We start from the raw sequence: 20,163 nt of genomic DNA on the forward strand, positions 1-20,163 counted from the left end.
TACTAGACTTACGCAATAAAAATGTTTTTTTAATCATGTGTACCTTTGATTTTAAAAACTCACTTTGAACAAAGAAAAATCATTCAACCACTGATAAGACAGTTCACATCACTGTCCTTATGTGAGTAGCGTTTTATTTACCAGTTAGTGAATACCACTGAAACTGCTGATGTGCTTTTAAACAATGTATAATTGGACATATGGGGGAGGGGGGAGGAAAGGAGAATAGTAACTCTTTCTACATCTTGTAAACCAATAAAAGAGGTTGTATTTTTCCTGTAATTAGAAGGAATGGGCATTTTAGACAATTTCCTTTACTACAAAGATCAATGGAAACTGTAGTGGTTACCAGGAAGTAGCATTTGATTAACAATCATTTATAAATGAAAATGAAAGCAAATCAAACCTGAGTACAAATAAATGTACAAATCCATGACTTCCTTACTCATTTTAGAATCTAATTTCAGTCTCCCAAATACTTTGGTTTATAACTACTTGTGTTCTGAGACTGTTAACATCTCTTCATACATGTTCTTTTAAAACTACATATTAAACACACATGCATAAAAATCCATTGTATCCTATGACAAACACTATCCCTTCCTGTTTTATATTCATCAAATGCATAATGCCTCTGTTTTGTTTTTTTTTTCAGGTTATTATTAACTAAGTACAATGAAATACCATAAATTCTGAATTCTAAGACTCTGTAGGGACTTGAGCACACTACTATTGTATGTAAATGAGTGCTAATTATATGTGATCATACCTATTACTAAAAGAGGCCTAACCATTTCTATCCCCAAAAGTACCAATCTAACGCTTCTTTCTAATCTACTTGAAAATAGGACCCCGTTTTTAAAACAGTACATGATTTACACTTTTTACGCTTCAAACTAGCTTTGAGACCAACGGTCTGAATTAGTAATATTTTATTACAAATTCATAATCGGGTTCAATATAAGGCTTTCTGATCATACAACAGGTTTCTGATAGCAGTATTATTTGAGCTATAATGATAGTAATGAGCAGTAAGCCGTTAAGAATGATAACAGAAAACACTACCTTACCTAATATCAACCCTTCAGGTAACAGAGATTGATTATTAGCAGCTCCAACATTCCAGGCGGCTTCAGAGTGAGGAAAGAGAGCTAAGCCGGGACTTAAGGGCATTTTGGAAATAGCTTGAAGTCACAAGCCTTTATGAATGGCACAGTGAGGCGAATAACCCGTTTAAAATGTAATTAACTTAGCATTCTAGAATAAAATGTAACAACTGCTTGTTACTGTTACTCCAACTCAATTCTGAATTTTACAAAAAGTTCACAAGAGGCTCTATAGATGTGAAGTGTGACAGGCACTGTACAGCCACGAAAATCCCCATTCCTTCCTCAGTTGTTATAGACGAAGCACACGTTTTAAAAAAGAGAAATGGATTCCAAAAGCTTGGGGGGCCAAAACGCCTTTGGCGTCGAAAGACACTAAATCTCACTCTGCCGCAAATATGCTTTGACTAGAGGTTACTGTCTTCATACTTCAAGCGAAATCTGGATTACTTTTAAAATGGTTCCCTAAAAAAAGTAGGAAAACTTGAACGTGCAATTCGGACTGTATTAAAGTGGTTGATGGGGCGTGGGAGTAGCGAGAAAGAGTTTCCATCCAGGAAGCTTATATCTAGGGTATTAAAAAAAAAAAAAAAAAAAGGCAGCCAGAAGAATCTTCTGATTAAACGCTGGGCTGGAAATGAAACTTAACTGTGTCCTTTACGTCCCCTTAACTCCTATGTTCAGGTGGGAGGGCAAATAGGAGAAATCCCTTCTTTCAGACTTCGCCAAAATGCGCACTTGCATCGCATGAGGCTCGGGCCCTCCCACTCTCCCTCCTTCAACCCCAAATGCGTTTAAAGCACTGAGGAGGGTGCGAAAGAGGGGGGACCCTAACAGCTGCCAACCCCTCTCCTCTGATCGCGCCCTTTCTCTCTACAGCTAATTTTTGCGCGAGGTGCACGGTTTGGAGTCTTCCTCAGTGTGTGCATCTGGAGGTGGAGAACAGGGGAAGATAAGCCCCGCTCTCACCCAGGGGAAGAGGAAGAGGAGGCAAAGGAAGCAAAGAAGGGGGAGCAGATTACCCGCGGGGCCCTCCCACGTCCGCACCCCGGGCGTGCAGGGCCCGCGTGCCCCGCGCCCTGGCCACCCTCTCCAGGGAGCCGCCGGGCCAGAGGGGGCGCAGCCCACACACCCGCGGGGGCGGCGAGACACTAGCCGCAGAGCCAAGAGCGAGTGACCACTCACCGCAGCGCGCCGAGCCCAGCAGCAGCAACACCACCAGGGGCCACATCTCCGCCCCCGCCGCGGGGTCGCCGCCGCCGCAGGTGTCTGGAGCAGGCGCCGCCGCCGTTACAGAGAGGACCAACCGCCGCCTCCCGTCACAGTCAGGACCGGGCGCCCAGGCGGCTTGGCCGCGCGCAGGCGCGCTCCCGCCGCCCCACACCCGCTCCCCCTCCCGCGCGGGCCGCGCACGCGCGCTCGGCCTCGCCCCCGCCCCGCCGCGACTGCTGTTAAAGCGTCGCCCTCACGACTCGCGGCCTCGAGTTCCCACTCCCGCCAGCTCCCCAGCGGTGGCGCGCGGCGGGCTTCCCGGTCACGCCCTGCCGCCCCAGTCCCCCGCCCTCCTGTCAGTGTCCCCGAGGCTGAGTGCGTATTCCCACGGTCACCGGGGCCTCATTACTCCTGTCCCTGTCTGCTGTTCCCTTTTTGCCTCCCGCACCGCCGTGGGCCCCACTGTCCTCCCTCCACTCGTCCTCTCCTGCTTTCACTCCCATCCTCACGCTTCAGGAACTACCGCCCCAGGCGCTGCTCAGCCGGACCGCGGAGTCCCGGCCCCTCTCGAGCCCAGGATCACTCGCCTCTCCCGGGGTCCGACGTTCTCCTGCGCGCTTGGACCTTGACGCCTCCACGCCTCTCACTTCTGCCCGTTTCCCCCGAAGCTCCGCCGCCTGCCGCAGGAGCTCACACCGCGTGGGGGCGTCCCTACGCTTCCCCCAGCGGGCAGCGAGCCGGGGGGCACCGCTCCGAGGGCAGACAGGTGGCGGGCGCCTGTCTGCAGGGAACTTCCCCTCGCCCGTCGTGGGCGCTCCTCAGTTCACCTGCCCCCAACTGCTTTTGTTTTCCTAGCGGCTCTCGGGTTCTCAGCTCTTTTTCTCGCCTTGTTCTATAGTGTTTTCAACCTTTGAACGGGATTACTCAAACAAGTTCCGCTCGCGGTGGTAAACACTTTGAGATGTGGTTAATTCTGGAACCCTAGGGGCGATAAGGCATGGTCACAAACGTTAGCAGAAGTATCCAAGATGTCCCTTCCTGCACAGTCACTGGGCCTGGTTAGTGATCTCGCCCTGTGCACTCCTCTGCTCAGTTTGGGTTTAGCTTGCTTGAAAAATGGGTTCAAAGTGTGGCTCCAAGCCGCAATATGGACAAGCCCTTTGAATAGCTCACCGAATCACACAGGCCACATCATTCATGCTAAAGCAAAAGCCCTTTTAGAACTACCTTTAACATTTACCCTAAACGATGAAAACTCTTGTCAAAAAGTCATGCTCTGGTGACTACTCTGATGGCGTGCATATCCTGTCCGCTCCCTTGGTTGTTTTTCTCTTAACGCCGTGCAAAGCAAAGCAATTTCCCACCGCAATATTCCACTCCTCCAAATCCTCTACCCATGGCACTTCCTCCATTGCATCCCCATAGTAATAACATCCAGGAAATAAAATTACCACTCTGACCCTCTGTAGCAGTGTACTGTATAATATACTGTGTAACTCTTCCCTATGATTATTTTTTGTGTAGACCTTTTCCCCGCAGCGTTATCAATTCTTTAAAATCAGAGAGAGTATTTTAAGTATTCCCTTCTCCATGACTTTCTGTTGAACTGGGAAGACAGAAGGGGTTTTAAACAACTTGATGTGACTTGAGGCAAGTGTTGCTCCAGTGAAATTTGATAGTTTTTTAATGATTAAAGAAAAAAAAGGAAGAGAGAGAGAGAGAAAGAAGAAAGAAAGAAAGAAAGAAAGAAAGAAAGAAAGAAAGAAAGAAAGAAAGAAAGAAAGAAAAAGAATTGCCTGGCAGATATCTTATTAAAACAATGGTTAATAATTATGGTAGTAATGATTTAAATGGCAGCCTTGACACCCTGAGGCTACCAAAGAGACTGATGGATTCTCCTCCCATTGCTGCTTATGTGGATACAAAAGAATCATCCATCAGACTTTGAGCATTCGGGACATTGTGTATCACAGAGCAGCTGGTTGGCTAAATAAGGTTGTCTGCTGTCCCTGAGATCAACCAACCCCCCTAAAGCTGAAGAGTGACTGGGAAGGACTGTCCCCAGCTTTCAGAGGTACAGATCAGTGATTCTCTATTTTATCCTGGGAGCTGCTGAGGCTATGTGCTTAATGTAGCTTTGTGCAGAAAATGGAATAGGCTTAAGTCAGGTAAAGGAGAGGCCACCTGGGTGACCACCTCTGCTCTTAGGAATCTAGCTGGTATAGGTTTTTTTTTTTTTTTTTTTTTTTTTTGCGGTACGCGGGCCTCTTACTCTTGTGGCCTCTCCCGTTGCGGAGCACAGCCTCCGGACATGCAGGCTCAGCGGCCATGGCTCACGGGCCCAGCTGCTCCGTGGCACGTGGGATCTTCCCGGACCGGGGCACGAACCCGTGTCCCCTGCATCAGCAGGCGGACTCTCAACCACTGCGCCACCAGGGAAGCCCTGGGATAGGTTTTGATGGTGGGGCAGGAGGAGGCCTGTTCCAGGAGAGACAATCCAAAGCAACCTACGTGGGTTTGATGATCTTCTCTCTGGGATAACCTTGGGCTCCTTTCTCTAGTATCTAACCACCTCACATTTGTGTTTACCTTGTAACATTTGCAAGCATTTTTATTTGGATTTTGATCTCATCTTATCTTTATGTGACAGGTTTTCTTGGATGGAAGACAAGGGAGTAGTGCATAGAATGTTTGGAACAGAGGTAATACACATTAGGTATATTACCTAAATTAATCTTCATACCAGCCTTAGAATGGGTATTATGATCTTCACTTTAGTGATGACAAAGGGAAAGAGGGACGATGAGCACATTGCCTATTCTGTGTGACACTTATCTCTCATTTGCATCTAACTCCCTTGCCCTCTTCTTCCTACATTTTCTTTTCACTCTGTAATGTCAAAGATGTTATAGTTTCCCCTTTGTAGATGAATAAACTTACAACCCCCAAATAATTGCTACCCTTTACCATTATCAACACCCTTATAGGTGAGGAAAGTGAAGCTTGCTCACAAGCTCAGGGAGGGGATGGTGGTTGGTCTGACTCCAAGGCCAATGAAAATGTTCACAAGCTTCCCTTCTGAATTCATGGTCATCTTCCGTTTCTTTCACTTTCTATCTTAACAGTACATCTACTTTTATCTTCCTCCCCAAACCTACATGCTACCACATAGCTCATATTGATATGATATTGTCTAAAAATTTATATTGATACAGTTGTATCCTTACTGTAATTTTTCATTCAACTAGACCTTTTTTTGGGCCCCATGTTGGAGTGCCATGCAGTGCCATGCATTGTCCCCGATACTCCTGAGAGCTAGCTCAGGGCTGTACCTGCCTAGCTGTGCAAGGCCTGTGCCTTGTGCAGAGCCAGATGAACCTTTCTACATAAGTGGACCCATGTCAAAGGATCCCACAGTAGACCAAAGCGCAGGATAAGCCCAGTGTAAGTTAAGTCCCCCTTTTCTGTATTTTTAGTCATGTTTGGTGCATATGAGTTACCTTATCATACTGAAAGTACCTGTTTGCGTTGCTGTCTTCAAGTTCAATAGCGACTCCTTCCTAGACTGTAAACCCAATGAGGGGAGAGACCACGTGAGTCCTATTCATTGCTAGTCCCATTGCCTGGCATATCATAGGTAATCAACAAGTGGTTGTTAAAAGGGTGAATGAAAGAATTATAAATAACCTCTCAAGGCCAGGAACTCCATCTTCTATGATTGTCTGGCAAATTATCCATCGTAAGGGGATGTTCCATTCTGAAATTCTGTGAACCGAACTACTGAGCTAACCCTGGTGCTTATCTGGTGTACCAGAGGTTTTTATCACCACTAAGTTCCAATTTTTTGGTTTATCAATCATCAAGCTTGTTGCAGTACATGATGAGTATTATCTCTCTTCTTAGCATCTCTGAATATGATTTTTTCTTTTTGGGTTCATTTTTTGTAATGAAGATTCTTGTATTTTTAACACTTCGGGCCAGTGTGATACTAGCTAACTTCTGTGCCCTGGTCAGGCACTTTACACTCGTAACATTGGACTTTTCCATGCCGAGACCTTTCTACTTTCAGGCTTCTGTGCTTCAGTCATGCTGTTCCCTCTGCTTCACATGTCCTTCCCCACATTTTCTTCTTCTCTCTCCAACCCAAAGAATTCAAGCTCATCCTTCAAGGCCAAGATCAAATTTTACCTCCTGCAAGAAGCCTTTCTCAACCCTACTTTTCCTTTTTCGCATAACTCTCCACCATTTTTCAGGTCTAATGACCTCTTCCATTATATTATACTTTGTTCATGCTGCTAATAAAATGTGTCAATATATATTTCTTTCTACATACCTGTCTCCTCTTCTATCATGTTAGCTAGAAAAAAAGTGAAATGTTTCTGAGTATATTTGTATCTCCAGGGTCTGGCACAGTGCCTGGTTGAGATCTAAGGCTGTGTGTGTGTGAAATCAGTGTGCTATGTAGTATACAGAAACACTTTAGCCTAGGTTTGAGTTACAGCCACATACTACCAGTTAACCTTGGACAAGTTATGTAACCTTTGTGAGGCCTAGTTTCCTTTCCTCATTTTAAAAGCTAGATGATAGAATGATAAAAATAATAGAAATTAACCCTTCAAATTGCCTTGAGAATTTAGTGTTAATACTTTTACAGTTACATAGAGCTGTGCCTGGTGCACAGTAATCGCACAGTCAATATCAGCTCTTTTTATTACAATCTTCTTACAGTGAGATGGGTCTCCTAGATGGGCAGTGAAGAGTATTTCAGAAAGATCACCAATTACTGATCTGGAGCCCTGCAAAATTACTGTGGGTTGGTGAACTATCTATAATTTTGATTTAAGCTAGAGGCACATGTCTGTGCCCAGTGGGTAGGCCTTAATCCTCTTGCCCTTCTGCACCCCGTGTTCGTGATTGAATGCTGAGGGACCCACATCTCTGTTTCCTGGCTCAGGGCCCAGTGTCCTAGGATGTTATTTCAACTTGACCCAGTTATTAAAGCATAGGAGTCCCAGTCATTAAATAAAGCCGTGTAGCAATGAGGGTCTGTATTCTCCGGGCAAGGACTGGGGTTGGTTGGTTAGGCAGCTGGAAGATATCGACGTATGACTGGGGAGATGGACTTGGCTTAGGGAAATGGAAGGAAGGCTCCAGCAGCAGGAAATGACCTTCTTCCTCGCCCATGTTTCAATCAGGGGCAAATACTCGAAATAGAAACTGCTTCTCAGTAGGAGGATAGTAAGTAGGACTGAAGGTTTCTGGTAAGAGATATCCTACCAGAGAGATGACAACCTGATCTGGTGTGAATTTCCTTGTGGATGTCAGATGTGCACAGGCTTGTTTTGCCCGGGTCCAGGAGAAGCACAGCGTGTCCTGCTCCTGCTGCGGCTGCTGCTAGCCGCTACCCCTGTGGGGGGCCCGTACTCAGGACAGCAGGAAAGCACTAGAGAAAGGCAGCTTCTACTTTAGGTTGTAAAATGGCCAAAGGCTTATTTCTTTAAGAGCACATAACATTTGGGGTCCTGGAAAGGCCCCTTGTATCTTGCCTAACTCTCCTCTCTGAGGGCAGGAAACATACATATAGCAGGTCACACTATGTACCGAGACCTCACCATGCTAGTGTGTCATTTTCTGTGGCCGCCAGAACTAATTATCACAAATTTAGGGACTTAAAATAACACCCATTTATTATCTCACAGTTCTGTAAGTCAGAAGTCCAGTGGGCTCAGCTGGCTTCTCTGCTTCTGGTCTCACAAGGCCAAAATCAAGGTGTTGACTGGGCTCCTTTCCCTTCTGGAGGTTCTAGGGGAGAATTCATTTCCAGGATCATTCAGGTGATTGGCAGAATTCAGTAGCTATAGGACTGAGGTCCACATTTCTCTGCTGGCTGCCATCTAGGGGTGCCCCTTAGCACCTAGAGGCCTCTTTTGGGTCATTGTGTATAGTTGCATGTCATCTCAAAACATGTCAGAGCTAGCAGTGGTACACAAAACCCTTTTTTTGTTGTCATATTTCTTCTGTCTCCCCTTATTCTGCCACATTTCTATGACTGACTCCTCTGCCTTCCTCTTCTACTTTTAAGTGCTCAAGTGATTAGATTGGGTCCCTCAGGTAATCCAGGATAATCTCCCTATTTTAAGGTCTGTAATCTTAATCACATCCACAAAGTCTCTTTTGCCATGTAAAGTAACATTCCCAGACTCCCAGCTATTAGGGCCTTGGAAATCTTTGGGAGGCATTATTCTGCCTACCACAGTTGGGTTCTTTTATATTTATGTCCCTCAATCCTCATCACAGCCCAATAAGGGAAGCCTCATTATACCCATTGTGCATGTGTAGAAACTGAGGTTCAGAGAGGCTTATATCACAGGTAAGAGATAGTGGAGCTGCAGTTTGAATCTTGCTTCAGAGTTCACCCTCCTTCCTCCGCTAGAGGGAAGGAATAGTGCAAGCAAAGCAATTGCATGATCTGTTGCTCTCGCTGCGGTTCCCACTATTGTTTCACTAGTGTTGTTTCTCAACTTAGTGCGGTAGTCACCACTGTGTCCACCAAACTTCCAGTTCTCTTCCTAGGTCCCAGGTAAGTGTATCCACTAGGCATCAGCAGAAAACAGGTGGTGCGCTCAAATGAAGTGATTTAGAAGAGATAGATTAAGGTGGTGGTCCCCACCCCACTGGCCGTGGACTGGTATTGGTCCGGCTGGTTAGGAACGGGGCCGCACAACAGGAGGTGAGTGGTGGGCGAGCGAGCGAAGCTTCATCTGCTGCTCCCCATTGCCCCCCATCTCTCGCATTACGGCCTGAACCATCCCCCGCAACCCCATCTGTGGAAAAATTGTCTTCCACAAAACTGATCCCTGGTGCCAAAAAGGTTGGGGACCCCTGGATTAAGGGACTGTTTGCAAGGATGTGGGTGGGGTTAAAGGAAACAGACAAGGGCTGTTAGCTAACAATAGCTATTGCTCCCAGGTCCCTAGGTCTGGAGGTGCAAGAGGAGGAAGTGGTCACCAGAAAGGGAAAGGAGAAACTGAAGGAGGGCTTCCAGGCAAGAGCTGTGGCCTTCAATAGAGGAACACAGCCACCACCAGCCTGCTGGAGAGGAAGGTGTCAAAGTCAGCCTTCACTCCCTCCCACCCTCTGAATTCCTGCTGTGGGCAATTCTCAGCTAGAAGCCAGGGGGGAAAATCTCTGCTTAGGCAGTTCTTGAAGTTCAGCTTTCCAGGCTCAGGAGAGTATGGAAGGGTGGAGAGTTGACCTGAGGGAGAATATCCAGCACACCAGGACTATCCCTCCCTATCCCCTTGAAACTGGGTAAGACTGACTTTGCCCAGTGTATTAGTTTTCTAGGGCTGCCCTGACAAATTACCATAAACGAGGGGGCTTAAAACAAGAAACGTTTATTCTAGAAGTCTTAAGTCAAGGTGTCAGCAGAGCCCTGCTCCCTCTGATGGCTCTAGAGAAGAATCGTTTCTTGCCTCTTCCTAGCTTCTGGTAGATGCGGACAGTCCTTGGAATTCCTTGGTGTGAGCTGCAACACTTCACTCTCTGCCTCCATCCCCACATGGCCTTCTGCTCTTTCCATATGTCCTCTCTTCTTACAAGGACACCAATCATTAGGTTAGGTGTCCAACCTAAATTTAGTATGATATCATCTCCAGATCCTTAACGATCAATAAATACATCAGCAAAGGCCTTATTTCCAAATAACGTCACATTCTGAGGTACCAGGAGCGGACGTGAATTTGGAGGGGAGACTATTCAACTCACTGTAGCCAGTAAAGTGTGTTAGCTCTGGGCATGGGATTTGCTGCTCTCTCTTCCCTTCCCCAATAACAATTAGCAGTGCTCCAGACAGCGGTTGCTCCCTCAGCCTGGGTCCTGGAGTGAAGATGGAGCAAAGCGGAGCCCCAGCTGATCTACAAGGGAAACGCAACAAGAATAGAAATAAGTGTGTCATCTCTCCTGAAGGGATAGCATCTGAAGTATTTAATGACCACAGTCCAGCCCTTCAGAGATATTTCCAGCAGCTAATGCAGCTCCCCATTTCCTTCCTTACATACAAAAACACCCTTGAATACTGGCGTTAACCAAAACCACTCTGTAGGCTCACTGTTCCTCTTAGCTCCAACTCCACTGGCAACATTTTACTGCTTATCATTCCTCTTTGGGGCCAAGGTGTAGGAAGAAATGGATTTTAAAGACAGCCTTTTATATCCTTAGATGGGCAAGTTTTCTAGAAAAAAAAGAATGAAGGCTAGAGCACATGGGTGTTCTTTGAAATTAGCTGCAGAGAAACTGTGTACATTTCAGGCTGAGAGTCTCGTCTCCAGTTTCAGAAGAATTCCCCACCTGCAGCAGCTGGGAATGTCTGCTAAGGAACCTTTGTTCTCCGCCAAAACCAGGGCTCCCTATGTGTGCTCCTCCCCCCGTCCCCTACTATGGCCACAGCACAAAATTACTCAAGACACTGTGCCTCATGAGGTTTGCTTATTGATGCTACATGAGTTCCCTGGGTACATCTGTCAACTTACTTTCCTCTAATACTGGTCTAATTGCTATGGGTGTGGGCCAGAGGCTCAAACTATCATCAGATGGGCTTTAAAAGTGAAGTGGATAAACTAGGATCAAACTGCCAGACAAGACAGATGTACATATTTGGAATCATGAGAAGGGTTTCCTGATTCCATGTGCCTTTCACCTCACTTATCTGTCTGTCTTGAATGGCAGCCTGGACTTGAAATCTCCCACACACCAACTGCCACCGCTGCTGCAGCTGCAACTTCTACTCACTTTCTCCCAACCATAGGTCCCATGAACCCCAATAGTAGGAGGAAAAGAAAAAGTTATTGCAACACTGTGCTTAGAGGGATGGTTCTCTAAGCATGGTATCTGGTTCAACAGCATCCGTAGCACCTGGGAACTTGAACCTTACCCCAGAAACTCTGGAGTGGGACCTAGCAATCTGTGTTTTAGGGAGTCTTCCAGGTGATTCTGGTGTATACCAAAGCTTGAGAGCCACCAGCTTAGGGCTTGATCTCAGAAGTCAGGTGGCCTGCCTAGGAGGTCATCTATCTTGGTAAAAATATCATCAGCTCCTCTGTCCCCTTTGATTTGCTGGGAAAGACCCACATGTAGTACAGTGGAGAATCCCTTGGAACCCCGGTTATCTCCTGGCCCCCTGGGCATTTTGTATTCACCATAGGTCACAAGTTCTACCCAGGCTGTGGTGGTGACCTGGAGACAGAATCATAACGGCCACAAGAGAAGCATCACACATGGGAGCAGGGCTTCTCTGACGTCTCATGGTGAAGGAGTACATATCCCACCTCGTTCTGAGAGAAACAGATGTGTGCTTTAAAGAGGCTTGAGGATCTCTTCAGTTCTATATTTAGTGAGTTTAGCAATAGTTTAAGAGACTGGTTTTATTGTAGTTTACAAACGGCTTTCTTGTGTGTCCATCAAAGTACTTAGGACCTGAAATCTGTGCTAATCTCTTGAGTTTCCACTACGAGATGCCATTTTGATAAAATGTAGAAATCTTCCATATGGTTATGTAATTGTGCTTCTTTGTCTAGAGAATGAAGTAAGTGAAACCGGGGGATCCCCTGGAGAAAGGACAGATCAGTACCCATTTCACCAGATGACAAATTCAGAGGCACCCACAAGGCAGCATGTAAAGTAGGGGAGAAATGAGTCGTACTCTATCATAATTTAAAAGAAAATGATGTGTTCATTTTAAACAGTCACAGGGGCTAGACCACCTGGAGTTGGCTCTGGTAAACTAAGGTAAAGGGCTCGTCTTAACCTGCTCTATCGCTGGGAGGTACGTGGCATACTTGTCAGGGGGAATGCATGAGCGCTCCTTCCTCTGGAGATGAGAGAAGGGCTCCAGATCGACGAATCAGTCAGATTTGCTAATGGATATATTCCTCTCCTTCAGTTGTTCAGACGATTCTCTTAATTTTGTCAGCAGTACTGGATTGCCTAAGAAAGTCCACTGGTTTGCTCGCACAGCACAAAATCTGGTGAACTAGGAATTTTATATTTTGCCCTTTTTTGGCGAAAAGGTTGCATTTCTCAAGCTCTTCCTCCTTTCCACTCTCAGAACCCTCACTGTGTTTTGGAGCATGGTAAATATGGCCCCAGAACCCTCACTGTGTTTTGGAACACGGTAAATACGGTCCCAGAGGCCAACTGAACATGCTTGTGACTTGTGCTCCAATAGTCACCTCCCCTTTCCCTGTCTCCTCTCTTTGGGGGGCTACGTCTATGCCTATCCAGCTTCCTTTCCTTCCCCAAGAAGTGGCTTTGTGCCAGTGGAACTGGAAGCTAGATGAAAAGCTATCAAAGCACTAAGGGAAGGAATCCATGGTAAGGTATGTAAGTGTGTGTATATATCACAAGTGACAGGCTCATTTCCATGCAAGTTGAGATATTCTCAGTGCCTCTAACTGATGCCCTGCATATCTGTGCGCACACACACACTCTGATGGGGATATACATGGCTGGATTCACCCCGTAGAGGCAAAGTGGACAGCTGCCCACGGGCCGGGATTTGATTTTGCTCTAGGATCCTCTCGGTGACTACCCCCGCTGGCCCAGGCCCTTTGCCTGTTGGGAATTCCCACATCACTGGCCTCTTTGGATTCAGGCACTGAAAGTTGTTTAAATGCAAATTATTTTCTGGGTGGTAGAGACATTATTATTCATTAATATTTGGGTTTTAATGAGTTTATCAGCTTAGAAGAGAATGGGCCAGAGTCTTTTGGTAATAGAAACCAGAGAGATATGTTTTAATAATGATAGGTGGAAAAGAAAGAGTGAGATAGGAAATACTATAGAAGCTATAGCCATAGGCTCAAGGAATAGCACAAGGACACTAGTTACACGGTAAGGAGTAAGATGGAAATAGGAAAGTGGGAAATAAGGTGGCTCCTTGAGTCCACAGATCATTTCTGCCAGGAGCTCCTAGAGATTCTTTCCTAGGCAGGAGTGGTTGTAGAAACCCTTGCTGAGACAATGCTAAATTTCACATTTGCTTTGGCATCACTATTTCCAAGGATTTATTTAGTTATTTAAAGGTATTTATTGAACACCTAGTACATACCTAGGCACTGTGGGTGTATCAGAACAACAGACCAGACAGAATCCAACCCTCAAGGAGCTTGCCTTTTAGTGTGGGCTGCAGGGGGTGGGCAGAGACAGCAGACACAGTACGTAAGGGAAATGTGGTAAGTTAAATGTGATAGAGGCTCTGGAGGAGAAGAAACCAATGAGAGGGGCTGGGGAGGGAGTGCCATTTTAAATGAGGTGGTCAGAGAAGGCTCACTAGAAGCTGACATTTGAGTAAAAAGTGAGTAGGGAGTAAGGAAGCCACACAGATGTCCACGAAGAGATCATTTCCAACAGAGGGGAGAGTAAATGCAAGGTCCTGCATCAGGAGTCCGGCTGGCTTGTTTGAAGAAGAGCAGGGGTGTTGGAGGTAGGGGGATCTGTGGGTAGGGCAGTGGACAGTGTGGTCAGACGAGACTGAGCACAGGGGAGAATAGTTGGGGATAAGGTCAGAAGACCGTGGGGAGTCCAGACCGTGTTAACTGGACTTAACAGCACCTTATTAGACTTAACTTTTACTCTGAGTGAGAGAGTTTTGGGGGGCAGTGTCATTAGCCAACCTTCAATTTAATAGGCTATTGCTGGGGTCGGCCAGAGTTGGCAAATATTCTTAGTAGGTCACGAGGTCTCTGTTGCCACTCCTTGACGATGCTATCATAGCACAAGGTAGACTAATGGGTGTGGCTGTGTTTCAACAAAACTTTATTAACAAGAACGAGGGGCAGGCCAGATTTGGCCTGTGCTGACCCTAGAGTTGTTGCAGTAACCCACCGGAGAGATGAAGGTGGTTTGGGCCAGGGTTGTAGCAGTGAAGTTGAATCAGATTCTGGCTACATTTTGAAGGTAGAGCCCACAGGACTTGCTGTCAGACCAGATGTGGGGTGTGAGAGAAACCAAGGAAACCGAGGAGAGAAGCCAAGGGTGACTCCAAGGTTTTTGGCTTGAGCAAATGGGGTCACCACTACGGAAATAAATGGAGAAAACCTAGTGGGGAGGTTCAGTGTGGGATTGAGGGGAGGGTATCAGGAGTCAGTTTGGGAAATGAAAATGTAAGACGCATTTAGGATAAAGGAATTGGATCATATGTTCCCTTACTCTCCATCCAGCCCTAATATTCTATCATTCCACAACTGTGAGAGAATGAACATCTACCCTAGTGGCTTCTGCGGTAATTGTGCTCTTCAGGGAGACCTTCCACGCTGCATTACTCCATCTTTCCCAAATGCAATTGGTGATTATGCAAGCTAGAGATCAGTTGCTGGAAGGGAGGAACACTGAACGGGAGGCAAATGCCAGCTGAAGCTACCAGGGGGGAACTTGGAAGAGTGGCAAGAATGGTGTACGTGCCCAGGCAAATTCCTGTGTATCTTAGTTTCCTGGAGGTTATTCATACTGGAGGGCTGTCAGCCCACCAGGCTAAGAATGTTCAGTTTGTTTTCAGAGAAAAAGCAAAGCATCTTCTTCGACTTCACCTCTGCTCCACTCTCAAAACGGCCACGCTTCAGACACACTCACCCTCTGCATAGATACCCCAGAGCTGGGCGCTGGTCCTGACGGCCCGTGGGGACCCGCGGGACACAGACATGGTCTTTGCCATCAGTTCTGCAGGCAATTTCCTCCCTCTTCCTTCTCATCTCTCCTCCCTGGGAGATATGTCTTCTGTCTGCCCAAATTCTTTCCACCCCAGAAGTGGCTCAGTGCCAGTGGGGTTGTTTACTGTGTGGGGAGCTGGCAAACCACTTTGGGAGTGAGCTGATAGTAATAGATTTAAAATACGAGCATTTATCAGAGCAGCAGATGGAGGCAGCGGAGTGGAGCTCCTAGAACGGAGGGCAGGGAGTGTTTCATTCAAGTGTAAAGCGCGCGCCATCTAGACTCAGCTGGCACCAGCTCACGAAACCAGTGAAGAGAAGGAGGAAAACAAAAAAGACCACCTTTGTGCTAGGTTCCGGAGGTCACAGCATTCCCTCACCGCTCGTCCTCGGTGTCGCAAAGACTGCATTCACTGCAGCATGGGAAGGAAAACCCTTCTTGGTTGTTTTCCTTAACATATTTTACTTCCCTAAAACGTACTAATTTTAATAAAAATTCCGAAGCTCAGAACAAATGGAAATATAGACCATTTCATTTATGTATGTGTGCGTTAGTTCGTTCGACAAACACTTATTACCTGCCTAGACATGCCAGGAGCTGTGGCATACTCTGGGACAGAGAACCAGGCAGATGTATATGTTGTTGTTATAATTCTTAAATATTACAACTGTCAGAAGTATTTTCGTGTTAATTTTTTACCACCATCTCCACAAAACACCCTAAAACTACAAATACATTCAAGACCTATTCTATTTACTGTTGAAACTAAAGGAGTATATTTTTTAGTGCTAAATTTCCTTAGGGCCCAAGTACTATACTCAATAGGTTAGTGGGGAAAAAAACCCCATGATATTAATTTCAAATCATCTGTTTGAGAAGCGTATTATTATTATTTTTCTTACATCTTTATTGGAGTATAATTGCTTTACAATGGTGTGTTAGTTTCTGCTTCATAACAAAGTGAATCAGTTATACATATACATATGTTCCCATATCTCTTCCCTCTTGCGTCTCCCTCCCTCCCACTCTCCCGATCCCACCCCTCTAGGTGGTCACAAAGCACCGAGCTGATCTCCCTGTGTTATGCGGCTGCTTCCCACTAGCTATCTATTTTACATTTGGTAGTGGATATATGTCCATGCCACTCTCTCGCTTTGTCACAGTTTACCCTTCCCCCTCCCCATATCCTTAACTCCATTCTCTAGTAGGTCTGTGTCTTTATTCCTGTCTTACCCCTAGGTTCTTCATGACTTTTTTTTTTCTTAAATTCCATATATATGTGTTAGCATGCAGCATTTGTCTTTCTCTTTCTGACTTACTTCACTCTGTATGACAGACTCTAGGTCTATCCACCTCATGACAAATAGCTCAATTTCGTTTCTTTTTATGGCTGAGTAATATTCCATTGTATATATGTGCCACATCTTTATCCATTCATCCGATGATGGACACTTAGGTTGTTTCCATCTCCTGGCTATTGTAAATAGAGCTGCAATGAACATTTTGGTACATGACATTTTTTGAATTATGGTTTTCTCAGGGTATATGCCCAGTAGTGGGATTGCTGGATCATATGGTAGTTCTATTTGTAGTTTTTTAAGGAACCTCCATACAGTTCTCCATAGTGGCTCTACCAATTCACATTCCCACCAGCAGTGCAAGAGGGTTCCATTTTCTCCACACCCTCTCCAGCATTTATTGTCTCTAGATTTTTTGATGATGGCCATTCTGACTGGTTTGAGATGATATCTCATTGTAGTTTTGACTTGTATTTCTCTAATGATTAATGATGTTGAGCATACTTTCATGTGTTTGTTGGCAGTCTGTATAACTTCTTTGAAGAAATGTCTATTTAGGTCTTCTGCCCTTTTTTGGATTGGGTTGTTTGTTTTTTTGTTATTGAGCTGCATGTGCTGCTTAAAAATTTTGGAGATTAATCCTTTGTCAGTTGCTTCATTTGCAAATATTTTCTCCCATTCTGAGGGTTGTCTTTTGGTCTTATTTATGGTTTCCTTTGCTGTGCAAAAGCTTTAAGCTTCATTGGGTCCCATTTGTTTATTTTTGTTTTTATTTCTATTTCTCTAGGAGGTAGGTCAAAAAGGATCTTGCTGTGATTTATGTCATAGAGTGTTCTGCCTATGGTTTCCTCTAAGAGTTTGATAGTTTCTGGCCTTACATTTAGATCTTTAATCCATTTTGAGCTTATTTTTGTGTATGGTGTTAGGGAGTGTTCTAATCTCATACTTTTACATGCACCTGTCCAGTTTTCCCAGCACCACTTATTGAAGAGGCTGTCCTTTCTCCACTGTACATTCCTGCCTCCTTTATCAAAGATAAGGTGACCATATGTGTGTGGGTTTATCTCTGGGCTTTCTATCCTGTTCCATTGATCTAGCTTTCTGTTTTTGTGCCAGTACCATACTGTCTTGATTACTGTAGCTTTGTAGTATAGTCTGAAGTCAGGGAGCCTGATTCCTCCAGCTCTGTTTTTCGTTCTTAACATTACTTTGGCTATTTGGGGTCTTTTGTGTTTCCATACAAATTGTGAAATTTTTTGTTCTAGTTCTGTGAAAAATGCCAGTGGTAGTTTGATAGGGATTGCATTGAATTTGTAGATTGCTTTGGGTAGTAGAGTCATTTTCACAATGTTGATTCTTCCAATCCAAGAACATGGTATAACTCTCCATCTATTTGTATCATCTTTAATTTCTTTCATCAGTGTCTTATAATTTTCTGAATACAGGTCTTTTGTCTCCTTAGGTAGATTTAGTCCTAGATATTTTATTCTTTTTGTTGCAATGGTAAATGGGAGTGTTTTCTTAATTTCAATACAATCTTACCTTAAGAAACAGGAAGCATCTCAAATAAACAATGGGCCCAGCTGCTCCGCAGCATGTGGGATCCTCCCAGACCGGGGCACAAAACTGTGTCCCCTGCAGGCGGACTCTCAACCACTGCACCACCAGGGAAGCCCCTGTTGGAAGATTTTTAATCACAGTTTCAATTTCAGTGCTTGTGATTGGTCTGTTCATATTTTCTATTTCTTCCTGATTCAGTCTTGGCAGGTTGTGCATTTCTAAGAATTTGTCCATTTCTTCCAGGTTGTCCATTTTATTGGCATAGAGTTGCTCGTAGTAATCTCTCATGATCTTTTGTATTTCTGCAGTTTCATTTGTTACTTCTCCTTTTTCATTTCTGATTCTATTGATTTGAGTCTTCTCCCTTTTTCCTTGATGAGTCTGGCTAATGGTTTATCAGTTTTGTTTATCTTCTCAAACAACCAGCTTTTAGTTTTATTGATCTTTGTTATTGTTTCCTTCATTTTCTTTTCATTTATTTCTGATCTGATTTTTATGATTTCTTTCCTTCTGCTAACTTTGGGGTTTTTTTTGTTCTTCTTTCTCTAATTGCTTTAGTTGCAAAGTTAGGTTGTTTATTTGAGATGTTTCCTGTTTCATAAGGTAGGATTGTATTGCTATAAACTTCCCTCTTAGAAATGCTTTTGCTGCATCCCATAGGTTTTGGATCGTCGTGTCTCCATTGTCATTTGTTTCTAGGTATTTTCTGATTTCCTCTTTGATTTATTCAGTGATCACTTCGTTATTAAGTAGTGTATTGTTTAACCTCCATGTGTTTGTATTTTTTACAGATCTTTTCCTGTAATTGATATCTAATCTCATAGCACTGTGGTCGGAAAAGATACTTGATACAATTTCAAATCTCATAGCGTTGTGGTCGGAAAAGATACTTGATACCATTTCAATTTTCTTAAATTTACCAAGGCTTGATTTGTGACCCAAGATATGATCTATCCTGGAGAATGTTCCATGAGCACTTGAGAAAAATGTGTATTCTGTTGTTTTTGGATGGAATGTCCTATAAATATCAATTAAGTCCATCTTGTTTAATTTCAAGCTTGTGTTTCCTTATTTATTTTCATTTTGGATGATCTGTCCATTGGTGAAAGTGGGGTGTTAAAGTCCCCTACTATGAATGTGTTACTGTCAATTTCCCCTTTTATGGCTGTTAGTACTTGCCTTTTGTATTGAGGTGCTCCTATGTTGGGTGCATAAATATTTACAATTGTTATATCTTCTTCTTGGATCGATCCCTTGATCATTATGTAGTGTCCTTCTTTGTCACTTCTAATAGTCTTTATTTTAAAGTCTATTTTGTCTGATATGAGAATTGCTACTCCAGCTTTCTTCTAATTTCCATTTGCATGGAATATCTTTTTCCACCCCCTCACTTTCACTTTCAGTCTGTATGTGTCCCTAGGTCTGAAGTGGGTCTCTTGTAGACAGCATATATATGGGTCTTGTTTTTGCATCCATTCAGCCAATCTGTGTCTTTTGGTGGGAGCATTTAGTCCATTCACATTTATGGTAATTATCAATATGTATGTTCCTATTCCCATTTTCTTAATTGTTTTGTGTTCGTTATTGTAGGTCTTTTCTTTCTCTTCTGTTTCTTGCCTAGAGAAGTTCCTTTAGCATTTGTTGTAAAGCTGGTTTGGTGGTGTTGAACTCTCTCAGCTTTTGCTTGTCTGTAAAGGTTTTAATTTCTCCATCAAATCTGAATGAGATCCTTGCTGGGTAGAGTAATCTTGGTTGTAGGTTTTTCTCCTTCATCACTTTAAATATGTCCTGCCAGTCCCTTCTGGCTTGCAGAGTTTCTGCTGAAAGATCAGCTGTTAACCTTATGGGGATTCCCTTATGTGTTATTTGTTGTTTTTCCCTTGCTGCTTTTAATATGTTTTCTTTGTATTTAATTTTTGACAATTTGATTAATATGTGTCTTGGCATGTTTCTCCTTGGATTTATCCTGTATGGGACTCTCTGTGCTTCCTGGACTTGATTAACTATTTCCTTTCTCATATTAGGGAAGTTTTCAACTATAATCTCTTCAAATATTTTCTCAGTCCCTTTCTTTTCCTCTTCTTCTTCTGGAACCCCTATAATTTGAATGTTGGTGTGTTTAATGTTGTCCCAGAGGTCTCTGAGACTGTCCTCATTTCTTTTCATTCTTTTTTCTTTATTCTGCTCTGCAGTAGTTACTTCCACTATTTTATCTTCCAGGTCACTTATCCGTTCTTCTGCCTCAGTTTTTCTGGTATTGATCCCATCTGGAGCATTTTTAA

The 20,163-nt window shown here is 44.3% G+C and overlaps 1 protein-coding gene across 4 annotated transcripts in view; it reads right to left on the bottom strand.

The window, feature by feature from the left end:
* Positions 1-3,084, bottom strand: part of CD47 (CD47 molecule) — a 58,174-nt gene extending 55,090 nt beyond the window's left edge. Inside the window, exon 1 of one of the 4 annotated variants that reach the window (XM_027104103.1) lies at positions 2,906-3,084. Coding sequence is in view for 3 of the 4 variants with exons in the window: in XM_027104078.1 (XP_026959879.1) it covers positions 2,292-2,337 (46 nt within the window). In the remaining variant the exon portion in view is untranslated. Of the gene's footprint in view, positions 1-2,291; positions 2,588-2,905 lie in introns of those variants that run through there. The other 3 variants (XM_027104078.1, XM_027104098.1, XM_027104085.1) reach the window with 3 other exon arrangements.
* Positions 3,085-20,163: the final 17,079 nt, after the last annotated feature.

Source organism: Aethalodelphis obliquidens, unplaced genomic scaffold (assembly GCF_003676395.1).
Source record: "Aethalodelphis obliquidens isolate GAN/ISIS:26980383/991018 unplaced genomic scaffold, ASM367639v1 scaffold1, whole genome shotgun sequence".
Lineage (NCBI taxonomy): Eukaryota > Metazoa > Chordata > Mammalia > Artiodactyla > Delphinidae > Aethalodelphis > Aethalodelphis obliquidens.